The sequence below is a fragment of the Eublepharis macularius genome, chromosome 3, assembly GCF_028583425.1.
Source record: "Eublepharis macularius isolate TG4126 chromosome 3, MPM_Emac_v1.0, whole genome shotgun sequence".
Classification (NCBI taxonomy): domain Eukaryota; kingdom Metazoa; phylum Chordata; class Lepidosauria; order Squamata; family Eublepharidae; genus Eublepharis; species Eublepharis macularius.
Window position 1 is genome coordinate 153,880,736 of NC_072792.1, and position 12,900 is coordinate 153,893,635.

At 42.1% G+C, this 12,900-nt stretch overlaps 1 protein-coding gene across 2 annotated transcripts in view; it reads right to left on the minus strand.

The window, feature by feature from the left end:
* MTUS2 (microtubule associated scaffold protein 2) overlaps positions 1-12,900 on the minus strand; it is a 277,327-nt gene that overhangs the window by 71,174 nt on the left and 193,253 nt on the right. For both annotated transcript variants that reach the window (XM_054974319.1, XM_054974318.1), the window contains one exon: positions 5,677-5,888. In XM_054974319.1, the coding sequence (XP_054830294.1) occupies positions 5,677-5,888 (212 nt within the window). The remainder of the gene's footprint in view (positions 1-5,676; positions 5,889-12,900) is intronic.

Consider the following 12,900-nt stretch of genomic DNA (forward strand, 5'->3'; position numbering starts at 1 on the left):
GATCTCACGTGTTATTATTTATAAGGTTGAGACCAAAAAGCTGCTTTGCACTATGTGAACAATCCCATAGTTTACTCAAAAGTAAGTCCATGTTATTCAATGTGGCTTCCTCCCAGGTAAGCATCCATAGGATTGCAACCTTAGTACATGGAACATCAAGCAAGCATTTCATATTCCTCAATGCATGATTAGCAACTTACATAATTGCTAAATGGCAAAGGCTGGCCCTCTGCTACAAAACTAGGCTGAGTCAATAAGTTAATTGCTCAGTAAGAAGTGTGTGTATGTGCATACATATGTGTGTCTCCCTGTTCTTGGTGACAGCAGGGGGAATGCCTCTGTTCTGCCTAATTGGACAAGTTAGTGGTTCCCAAGGCTTGCAGACAGAATAGGTAAAAATGTAATCAGTACTAACTGAAGGCTAATTACCTCAGTCTGAACTTGATCACCAGGTGTTCAAAAGTGGAGAACAGAGAAGGAACGTGACTTAGAGTGAACTGGCCTGTTTTTGCCTTTGACCTATTTTTTTGGTAAAAGATTCTAGCCTTCATCTATTTCTGAGCCCAGGACTGACACAAACATAGCCCTGTACTTTCTGTATTTCTTTGAACATCAGCCACGTCACTTGTTTAATACCTGCTGTGCCAGAAGCAACAATGGTTTGTACACAGCAGGGGAGAAGAGGCGGAGGCCTCTGGCTCACAGGCCAAAGCTGTCATTGCCATCTTTCAAAATCCAAAGGAAAGACAGAACTGTGGCTTGGTGATAGAGCATCTGCTTTGCACATGGAAGATCCCAGGTTCTATCCCCAGCATCTCCAGTTTAAATAATGCAAAAGACCTACATTTGAGACCCTGGAGAGGTCCTGCCAGTTACAGCGGATAGTGCTGAGAAAGACCGATGATCTGACTCAGAAAACTAGACCAAACAGCATCCCAGGAACATTGCAGCCATTTTACTGCAGGAATTTTCTTGCTTTAAAAATGCCGCGTGTGCCTGATTCTGCTCAGGATCACTGTGTTGGGTTGGGGGGGGGGCGCTCCTGGAACTGTAGGTGGCCACACCTGCACTTAGCTCTGGAGAGTGAGGAGAACCTGGAAGTGGTGGGAAGCCTGAAGGTACAGAGGTACATAAAGCTAAATAAATGAATCCAAACTAGATGTTGCATTTAAGTTGTGGCCACCACAGCAACTTGCAGTTGCTTAGGCCTGACATGGGAGTTCAGTCTTCACATGCCACAGGGGCCTGATTCAGATGGGATCAGGAATTTCAACCTTCACCCATGACACTTCCCCAATCACAGCAGCCATGGGGAGGGCTGGTATTTGCCTATTGAGGAGACACATGTCCATGGAATGCTTGTGTGTTGCAGGGCAAATAGTGCCCTCTGTTCTGAACCAGGCCCTTATGCAGTGTAGGGACTGAATTTCCATGAAAAATTTGCAGCTGTAAGTTCCTGTGGCATCCATGACTTACACTTAATGTCTAGTTTGGCTCTCAGAAGGCAGATGGCTTGGCTTCTAGTGCAGGCGATGGTTTGTGTTTTTATTTCGGAATATCCTTTGCATGTAAATTTAATGACTTGACTGCATCCAGGAAGAGTAGGTCCGGATGCATTATTAATACTAACATTCTGGGTATGATTTTATTAGTTTTTCTTCTTCTTGAGGTTCAAATAAATCTCTCCAGTGTCTGACATGCTGTTACTGACAGAGAAGTATGGTTGGAGTTGTTTGCCTCTGTAATAATCACTATTTCAAATAAAGTTCAAAAACCACAGAGGTACTGTAGTATCTACTAATGACACACACCCCAGGATCCTGTTTATCAACCACAGGTATAAATATATTGGAATGTAGTGAAGAATGGCATCTGCCAACTACAGGCAAGTCTAAGCAAACTTACTTTTGGGAAGGAAGAAGTTTTGTTTTTTCATGCTTAAACTAGCAACCAGGTTTGTACAGAAGCTGAAAAATGTCCATATGTGGGGACAGGGCACAGCAGTGAAATCACTGAAGAAATCCAGTGGAATAATTAAATTTACCAGCAACTAATGAAACTCTTCGACTACAAGAAAAACTAAGGAATTAAAACGACAGTATAAAGCTGTAGTTTTAATTTATTTAAAAGGATTAAATAAAACTTCATGAAAAGACATATCATTATTGAATGTAGTACAGAATTTATTGAAACAATCAGAAAATGAGTTCTGTGTGGGTAACTGGGAGATTAAAGATGCAACCCTAAAGCCAGTCTGTGTACTGCAGCATAACAACTCAGGCCCATGGCAACATAACTCAGGGTTATACTGGCATAGTACCCAGCTGACACTGCACTGGTGTAAACCTGGCACCAGTGTAGGGGCCACAGTGGGCAGTACCTAGGGCATGCAGAGAAAGAGCAGGGCTTACTCAGTAACCCAAGTTTCTGTAAAGTTATGTTGCTAAGAACAAACACTGCATTGGGCTCAAGAAAAAAGTCCCCCTTGCCTACTTCTTGTCATGTCTGCATATTGATGAGCACAACTCTCCTAACCGCTATATAAACCCCACCCAGGATTCCCATTTCTCAGATGATCAGGCAAACAGCATGCAGCTGCACTTCTTTGATCTTATGTCATGCACACTTAGAATGCACATGGGGGTGGGTGGGGGTATATAGTGCAAAGAACTTGCCCAAACATCCAAGACAGAGAACAAACAGTGTAGTAACATATTGCTAACACTGTTCTCTTTGATTCCCCTCCCAAGGAATTACCAGGGGCTGGAGAATCCTTGCTGAAAAAAAGTGATGGGGGGGGGGCTGCATTGAGAAGGAGAATCATACACCTCAGTATGTTGGTAGGATACAACTATTCATTGTATTCAAGAATTTGGGGTCAGTACTAAAAGCTGAAAAAACTAGTTTATCTTCTTTTAAAGCTCAAAAGTCACTTGGGTTGTGCATGAATTACAGTGGAGTAATTACTTCTTTAAGAACTCCTATATGTATGGCACCTAATCACCATTAGAAAGGGCTTGATCAAAAGAAGGGCAAGCAGAAGATAAATAACAATTAGCGCCATTCTATATAGGCTTGTGCAAGAGTTTATGCAGTCCAGAATAGGTTCTGTAGTAGATTCCATGCTTCTGATTATATAGGTGGGTGCACAATCTCTTAAACAAGTGGAAGAACATCTTTGGACTTCATTTCCTTTTTCTTGTACACCACTTTAATGTGTGGTATAAAACAGCCCATCTGTGAGCAGGAGACATCTTCGAGATGTTCACAGCCCCCTTTGGATCAAACCCACTGTTTGGAAAACCTAACTCAACCACATTGTGGCTCTATGTGTTATTTCTTTAATCTCAAAGCAGAAAGTAGCAGTACAAAGTCAGACACATCCTTAAAGTTATGGTGAATGTCAAAAATCTGGTGAAAGTCAATGTTTTTAAGGAAATGCTGACAATTCCAGATTAATATCTCAGATGTCCACAAATAAATAAATACAAAACCAATAGTTATTTACTGTAACATAAACAAGTAACCCAGAATAATGTGAAGCCTAAAATTATATTGGGCATGAATATGGTTTGACAGGAGATGACAGTGAAATTCTGCATGGCATAAAAGATTGCAAAAGTATTCTGTATAGTAGAAATGCAACAACAAAACAATCCAGTGGATCTCTTACTTTTCATTTTGAAACACAAAAAAGCCTTGTGACACCTAAAAGTTTCATTTTTTATTTCATTACAACATATTGATAAGAACCTACTACCCTGTCTACTTAAACCCAATGCTGGAACTACTGTTCTCTGATTATATAGGATGCTATTTTACGGTTCTCCCCAGTAGATGTCACTGTTGCTGCTTCTAACACCGAAATTACGGCCATTGGTTTAATTTTGTTGCTTGAAACTGGGCCATTGGAATCTTTTTCATGGTTTATCAGGCTATTCTAACTTGCCCTAGTTGGCAGTAAAGAATATTACAGATTTGATAGTTTCTTACTACATGAAATGACTGAGACACATTAGCCTCTACAATCGTTCACAACATCGCAAGTGTGCCTCTTGTCCAGTAACTTCAGCACCAAGGACAGCACAGAAAACAGTTTGATTTTCCCACTACAAGTCAATGAAGCTACATACAGATAATCAAGGCTAGAGCTTGACCATTGCTAATTAGTAAGATAAATAATGATTTATTAACAGACAGCTGTCCATGAGGGTCCCAATTGTTCATAAGTGACAGAAACAGTTTTCATTTTCCTTCACTCTGAAATAAAAGTAAAGTTCCCTTTTGCATCATTTATTTGGCTGGCCAGAAATTTGCAAACAAACTATTTACAGTACAATCCTTTGTGGAATTGTTGCAGTCTAAACATGTTTTTTCAGTTGGGTTAGACTGAAGTGGTGGGCTCTCCTTCTTTGGAGGTTTTTTAGCAGATGCTAGATGGTCATATGACAGCAATGCTGATTCTGTGAACTTGGGCAGATCATGAGGGGGAGGGCAGAATGGGTTACATCGGTGCTTAGTTCTCATGGCCCTTCTTACATGGCCACGGAAAAGCCAATCACCACCTTGGGGTCAGGTAGCAATTTTCCCCAGGGCTGTTTGGCTAGGGATCCAGGAGCTGTATTGCTATCTTCTGGGCATGGAGCAGAGGTCACTGGGGCAGTTAGGAGGGCGTAGCTGTGAATTTCCCGCATTATGCAGGGTGTTGGACTAGATGACCCTAGAGGTATCTTCCAGCCCTATGATTCTATGAAGCAGTTCGGCACAGGATTACATTGTTAGTTTTTGAGCCCCAGTTTAGTTTTAGGGTCATTTTCAATGTTGTCTCCCCACCCCTCTACTAAAGTATTTATTCAGAACACTGTCTGTGCAGGATCGCCATTTCTATAGGTCATATCTTTAGTGGAATGATATTTTTAGGGAGCCTTTATTTACAAAACTGAATTTACTCTCTTCTAAGACATGTAAAGATAGAAATCTGCCTTATATGAGACAGACAATTGGTTCATCCACTTCAAGACCAAACCAGATATAATACTGGCATTCCATGACTGGAATTCCAGATGTGTAACTTGGTCCCAAAAAGCAGGCATATGGGGAGGGGAGGGAGGATCGGAGTCATGGCATTGTGGAACTTTGACTTTAACTTTGGTCCTTGGTACTATTTTCCTGATTGAAAATGCTTCGCTCACTCCAACCACTTTACAGCTCATCAGGGAAAAATGACAGTGAAACATTTCTTCTGTTGCCCATGGCCAAGTGTATTTGCCTGTGACCTCTGCAGGCACATTGTCTTGGGGGAGGGGGGATGCCTCTATTCCCATTTTGGATTAGTTAATATACAAATGCAGCTCCCTGATGTATACTTGATGAATGAACTATTCAAGCTGTGCCATGCACCTGCACTGAATATGCTGGTGCTAGATGGATGGTAAGGTGCTGGGCTGCTTAATGCTTTCCCTGTTTAAACTGAAACAGTCTGTCTGGGTATTTTTGCTTCCTATGAACACACAGCCCAAGTTTCACACGTACATGCATGTGTTCTCTGTCTCACACCCTGTGCAATAACCAAGAGGCTTCCCAGAAGTCACTGGGCAAGGATGAGAAATAATGTTGTTCTGCTTTAAGTTACAACGGCAACAGCCTGTGGAAGATGGATAGCAAAAGAAGTCCTACCTTCCTAAAGAAATGCTGAGTAGTTATAACAAAGACATCAAAGCCACAGCCAGTTCTTCTGAGTTCCTCCTGGATACGGCTGAGCCGCCTGGCCTGTTCATCACACTTCTCCTTCATTTGCTGGATGAACTGCCGCTCGGCCTCTCGATTCTGCAGATCAGGCTTTGTAGAAAATCCATTCCTTGTAACAGATGACCTTTGTTTAGGGTGTCCTGCAAGAAACAATATAGAATACCCAAGGCTGTAATTTATTACTTTGTGTGTACCGACACTGCTTTTTCACAGCTCTGTTGGAGGAAAAAAGGGAGTTTTCTATCAGTGAATTTGCTCGTGAAAGCCTCCAGATCACCAAAACAAAACTTTGTTCTCAGGTGAAGGGATTCTGCACGGCACAGCGGTATGTATACAATCCAATACTGCTATGAATCCTTCAGAGCACATCAGATGTCAGTTCGATGTTCTCAGACTACTCTTTAATATATCGAGGCTTATTGTCAGGGCTTTTTTTCAGGGGGAACGCAGGGGAACGGAGTTCCGGAACCTCTTGAAAATGGTCACATGGCTGGTGGCCCCGCCCCCTGATCTCCAGACAGAGGGGAGTTGAGATTGCCCTCTGCGCCGCTCGGCGGCACGGAGGGCAATCTCAACTCCCCTCTGCCTGGAGATCAGGGGGCGGGGCCACCAGCCATGTGACCATTTACTCCGAGGGCAACCCACTGAGTTCCACTGCCTCTTTTCCCAGAAAAAAAGCCCTGCTTATTGTAAATATGTATCTTCAGCAAGCTAACACATGAAGTTACTGAAATTCTGTGAGACTCTGGGCCTGTCTCAATCATGGAAGGATTAAGACAGAGTCTCAGCTCCTGACAGCTCAATCCCATTCTTACATCTATTCTTGACTTGCTACAATCGCCAACAGATGACTTTTACTTAAAGTGGTTAGAGGGACACCATTTTCCTCAAGACTCAGGAAGAATTGGCCACATTTCCTCAGGGGAACACTTTTTTCCTGCTGGACAGACATCGTGATAATGCAGTGAGCATAAGCAGAAGCTGATGAGATGTGGGTAGGATGTCACCTCAAGAAAAAGAAAACCCACAGCACATGTACCTATGAATGCATGTCTGCTTTTAATATCTCTGATATATGGAACATTTTTGTATCTTTGTGATCCTTGTATATTTGACAATTTCAAGATTGATTAGATTGATTTTAAATTAAAAATGACAATGCTGAGTGACTATTGGTTGGGACACATGGTTTTTGCTTGATAGCTGAAAAATAAATAAACTTCTAACTTCTGTTCAGCCTAAGGGCTGTCAGCTTGTAAGAAAGAGTCTGAAGAAGAGAACAGTTCTTTAATAGTTCTGTGGTCTAGTGGTATAAGTGTTGTTATGAAATAGATCACGAGACTCTTTTGTTCTCAGGTGTCTATTTTAAAAGGAATGTTCACTTGCAGAAGAGATTCTACAGTGCTACAGCTGCATCTTGTCCCCTATGCTTTTCAACATCTCCACGAAAGCTCCAGGTGAGGTCATCTGTAGATCTGGGACAAGCTGTCACCAATAGGCCGATGACACTCAGCTCTATCCTGTGCTTCTGGATGATACCAGAAAGGCTGTAGAAACCCTGACCAGTTTCCCAGAGACAGTTTTGGAGTGGCCAAATGTTGAACAGATGTTCTGACCCAGACCTTAGGGCGTCACTCATTCTGGATGAGGTTGCATTCCCCTTGAAGGAACAGCCTACCTGAAGAGGTCAGGAAAGCTCCCGCTCCCCTGGCTTTCTGCAAACTATGCAAAACTGAATTAGTTAAAGTGGATTTTGACTCAGATTAGAGGGCTGTGCTGTAAGGAAGTGGTTTCAAAGAGATGCATAAGTATAGGGACTATAGACTTTACTATTATGTACTGTCTGTTGCTGTAAGTATAATCGTACTAGATATTTTCTATGTTGTTTAATATGCCAGTCGTATAATAGATTATGATCTGTTTCAGCATTTCTTCAACTTTATTAGATTTTTGATGGGTTCAAATCTTTGCAAATTTGCTTTTATTTACCCCATTACATTATTTTTGAAATGTCTTTGAAATGGACTGTACTGACTCATGCTCTACCTTGAGTGTCAGTGAGCAAGCAGACTATAAATAATGTAAACAAACACAAAGTTATCCTGTGCAAACCTCCCTGGAATGCATGGATGGTTCACATGAGCACAGTCCTATCACTGTGCCACTCCCATTCTTTGTGGTGGCATTTGTGCAGAAGAACTTTCCAGTCAATGGTGCCCCATCAGTCAGCCACCCTTTTAAACAGCCAAGTCACTATCAAAGGCAGTCAGGCCAATGTCCTGCTACAGACGATGGCCATCTCTTTGTGGGACACCTTCTGAATAGTTTTGATTCAGGGCCAATTCCTTCCTTTTGCTTTTGGACTTGGGCATGTAAAAGAATAAATTCAGGATCAGCTGTACCAATGTTTTTTTTTTAAAAAAAACTCAGAATTGGCAACAGGAAGACACAGGAGACAAAATAACGTCTTTGAGAAATCAGATCAGAAATTACCGCAATGGATATTACACAAGCAGTGATATTATGCAGAAAAGGGGTGTGTGTGGAATGTAGCCCAGACGGAAAGAATTAAATAACCCTTCAGGATAGTGATGCAGAAGCTTGAACTGATGCTTCAAATGAGTGAGTTTGTTTCACACAACTGTCAAGAAGAAGAAATAGAATTTTATCACCAAGTTTCAAATCTCAAGGAATTCACTGACCTCATTTCTAGCAAAGCAGAAAGATAAAAACCACTTGAGTTTCTCTCTCTCTCTCTCTTAAAGACAGCCTGCTAATACATCCAAATCACACTATGGCACCCGAGAGGTCAAAAGCACAATGACTGTGAAACAGGACAGGCTGGCATCCATTCTGAGAACAGTTCCTTTGCTTTGAGGATCTTTTCCGTGTGATTTGTGATGCTCACAGATGTTTTATGTAGCTGACTTCAGTGTTCAAACACAGTCTCATGAGTCCCAATGATCTGTCAGAGACCTTTAACAAATTGCAGGCGCCACTTGCAATAAATTCCTTTAGAAAGGGATGGGTGAGAAAAGGGTCTAAGGATTTAAAAATCTGCCCCATGATGTTTTTAAAAATCAATATTTTATGCCTGACTAAGGCAGTGCAGTTGTTGACTCCACAGGAAAACTTTAGATAGATAAGCAAGTGCTGATTCGTCCAGCATTATAAAGCCGTGAACAATGCAGTGAAGAGTGTGACGTTTTATAATGCTGGAAATCATTACTGCCTTCCTCAGTTGTTGCAACGTTTAAAAGATCTTGATCTGGAGTCACGCTCAGAGATTGCTAGGGCTGTGAACTTTCAACATGCATTTGGGCCAGTGTGCAAGCAGAGAAGCTGTTGAACATTACATGCACTGGGTGGAAAACTGCTCTAGAGAAGTGTTTTGGGGGCTCTTCATATAGTTGCTGTAATATGTAAGTCAGCTATCATTAGAGTTGCCACCAAAATGCTTTCTAATATGAAATGTGAAGGTTCTGTAAGCAGTTGGCCCGGCCGCCATCTTTAATAGCCATTTTAATATGGCTGCCTGTGATATTAAATGGCACCAGGCCTCTGGATTTAAAATGGCAGTTTGTATTGCAGCCAGAGGACTGCCAGCTAACAGTTGCTGAGTCTCGCCCAGGACACCCAGGCATGAATGGAATGCCGCATAGGAATGTGGAGAGATTCGCGGTGATTAGTTTTGCAGTCTCCCCAACCCCTAAGGACTCTAGTGCAACAAAGGTTTCGCAGAGTCATCCCCACTTAACACATTCCTTTCCCTCCTTCCATGATGAGATCTCCTGTCCTTGATTGAGGAGCTAATCAAATGACATTCATAAGTATTTACCTTTGTTCCTGGGCAGATACATTCCCCAACTAAATTAATCAACTTAGCACCGGTGGACTTCATTAACAAACTGCCTCTTTGTGCAGCACTAGAACAAATTTTGCATTCTCTTTCACACGCCCCAGCAGCTACCAATCAAGGTAATCAAACCTTTTGTTAACCCCAGGAACAGACAGTTGGAGTCTTGGTTCTAACAACTAGGTGGGTTCTTCAACCTCAGGGCATGTTTTACCTATAAAGGTAGGGCCCTGGCCCCAATCAAAATGTAAACGCTTATCGGATCCAAAGCACTGTTCCCTTGAGGTTTGCCCTAAGCCTCTTGCTCTCCTGGCTGAGAACGCTGGTGTTTGAAGCTCTCCCTCCGCAGACTTCCCTGCTCTCCAGATAGGTAATTATCGCCTTGCAATCCCTCAAATCTATTCCACCTTCACAACTGCTTTTCCTAGGCCTCTTGTGTGTTTGTGTGCAATCTTGTGTGTATGCATTTGCCCCTCAAATAAAACAATCATCCTTTAATTAAGAACACCAGCTTCGCATGTGTGTATCCTTGGGAAAGGACTCTGTACATTATTGGTGAGAAAGATCCTGTGTTTACCAGCCTTTCTCATAGCTGTCCTCCTTGCTTGCTAATCCCCCACTCTGTTTACTCGCAAGGAGACCATTCCAGGTAACAGTTCTCCCTTCAATTTTTAACTTCACAGGCACTTCACAAGAGTTTTGCTAAGAGTGGCAAAATTCCTCAATAGGGTTTTCCATGAATGTATAACATTTTTATCCTGCTAGGTATTAAGGTCCCTCAGTAGCCATTGCAGCTCAAGAGGGATGTTGACCCAACCGTAAGCCCAAGTATAGCACTCTTGGCTCAGCCTGGACAGTATCTTGCCATGGATGCAGCTCATCAACTGCACTCCAGGTGTGCTGACCCCTGCAATTTTCCAAAATGTAAGAAACTTGACTGCATGATTTGTGGCCTTACAGACCCAGATCCTATGAACTGCAGCATGGAGGATGCAGCTGATGCTATTACTGGTGATAGACAACCTAATACCATTTTGGGTGCCTAGACTGCAATTGCAGCTCTCAGTGCTGTTATTTCAGCCACCATCCCTGGGCAGGTCAACTGTAGCAACACAAAAGGCTTCTTCCAGGCAGGAAGAATGAAGGGGGCAAAGAGAGAAGTAGTGTGGTTGGCCGCCCTGTACAAGGGCCTGGGCAGCTGAAGTGTCCTTGTAGACCTTTGATTTTGAGTGCTTGTGTGTTCAGGAAGCTTTAGTTGGAGGCTAGGGTGGGTTGCCCCGGCACAGCAACTGGGTGGGTTCGCTCTGTTGCTCTTGCCATGCCATGGGGCCATGCTACTTCAGCTGTTGGAGGTCTCTGCAGCTATTGAAGCAGCAGCCCCTTAGAAGCATCCTTAAGGTCATCCTTAGCAGCTGTATCTTTGCTGTGATTTACTGCTAAAAGAAACCGCAATAGAGCCAGACCATTTTTGGAAAGAAACATGTTCTGTTTCCCAAACATGTGAACCGTTTACTATATCCGAATCCAATTGAAATTAAAAGAGCACAACAGCAAGATCAGTGGGACTGCTTCAGAGCGACTTCTTCGAGGACTCCATAGCTAAATTGATTGGGATTTAATTAAGCAACATTTCCCTGAAATTTCATCCTGCGCTTTCGCCAATTCCCCACAGCCTTCCTGTATTTGAAGTGTGTCCCTAAGTTGTCCTTCGGAATGCTCTGAAATGTCCTTGTGATTTTCCCCCCCTTAGGGATAAAGTTGAAACCCACTGTTCATCTGGGTCTAAAAGGACAACTCAGTAAGTATGCAAATTTCGTTTTCATTCTGTAGCTTTCATATATTATGGGAAATGTACTAATTATGCTGAGATGGATTCTGAATTCCTTTTGCCAGCTCCTCAAAAAAGAAAAAAATTACACTCTCTTGGGTCTCTAAGATCAGTACAGGATGAAATCTCATATAATTTAATGTTTTTATTATCTTTATTGTACTTTTTCAGTGTATAGTAATTTTTTCTTTTTGTTTATTTAAATTACATTTTTGTGAGCTGTTTTGGGTCCCCATTTGGGAGAAAGTCAGGTAAGAAGTGCCTGAATGAATGAATGAACCTATATCCTATAACTCTCTTCCACTATGCATGCATAATTCCTATTAGAATGAGCATCAGTGAAACGTATGTAATTGTGCACTGGGTTGTGGCTGCTACATGCTGCTGACAACAACATAAGAAGAGCCCTGCTGGATCAGACCAGTGGCCCATCAAGTCCAGCATCCTGTCGCACACAGTGGCCAACTGGTTATGCTGAGGGCCAACAACAGGGCATAGAGGCCAAGGCCTTCCCATGAAGTTGTCTTCTGGCCCTGATATTCAGAGGTTCACTGCCTTTGAATGCAGAGGTTCCTTTTAGCCACCATGGCTAGTAGCCACGGATACCTATCCTGCATGAATCTGTTCAACCCCATTTTAAAGCTATCTATACCCTGTGTCAATCATGACATCATCTGGCAGCAAATTCCTCATTTTAATCATTCATTGTGTAAAGAAGCATTTCCTTTTGTCCATCTGTAAGCCAAAGGAAGAAATACATCCACAGCTTTAAATATTAACAGTTTTCCTGGGGGTATCTCATATTTGGACAATAGCCACAATAAAAAGGAGTAACAACTACGGCTGTCACCAGATTAAAGAAACCTTTACCTATCAAGTGCATCAATTTTAATAAATGAACCAGCTAGAACTGTAGATGATTGCATATGAATAAAATTGTTCTTAAGAAAACAATATTCTGTTTTTAAATTATATATGTATGATTCACTGGATAATACTTACAGCCAAAAAGATGTGACCTGGGAGATCTGTGATTAGGATTTGCACTTCTTTTAGAGGGTTAAAAAGAGATACGAGGGCCCCCCAATTTGGGTTAATGTTTCAATGATGACAAAAAGTATGGTTAACATGTATGGCATCCCTTCACGGAGCAAACAGTATCATCAGGTGATGCCATTTGCAACTGAAAAATGTTACGAGAGAATAGTTACCCAGTGTTGTGGCCCCAGTCGGAATAGTCTGTTTTTAGGCATTTGAAAAATATCTATGGGATATCTATATCACGGGTCTCCTGAATAACATCTAGCTTGGCTCTTTGGAGAGGCATTTCTTTCAGTGTGTTAGAGAAGGAGGAATGCCTCTTTGACAATCGTGCCTGCAACCCCTGGTTTATGTAGGTTCTTGCATTAAAAATAATGTACGTGAAACAAAAATCTGCTGCCTGGTTTATTTGGGGCACATTTTTAAT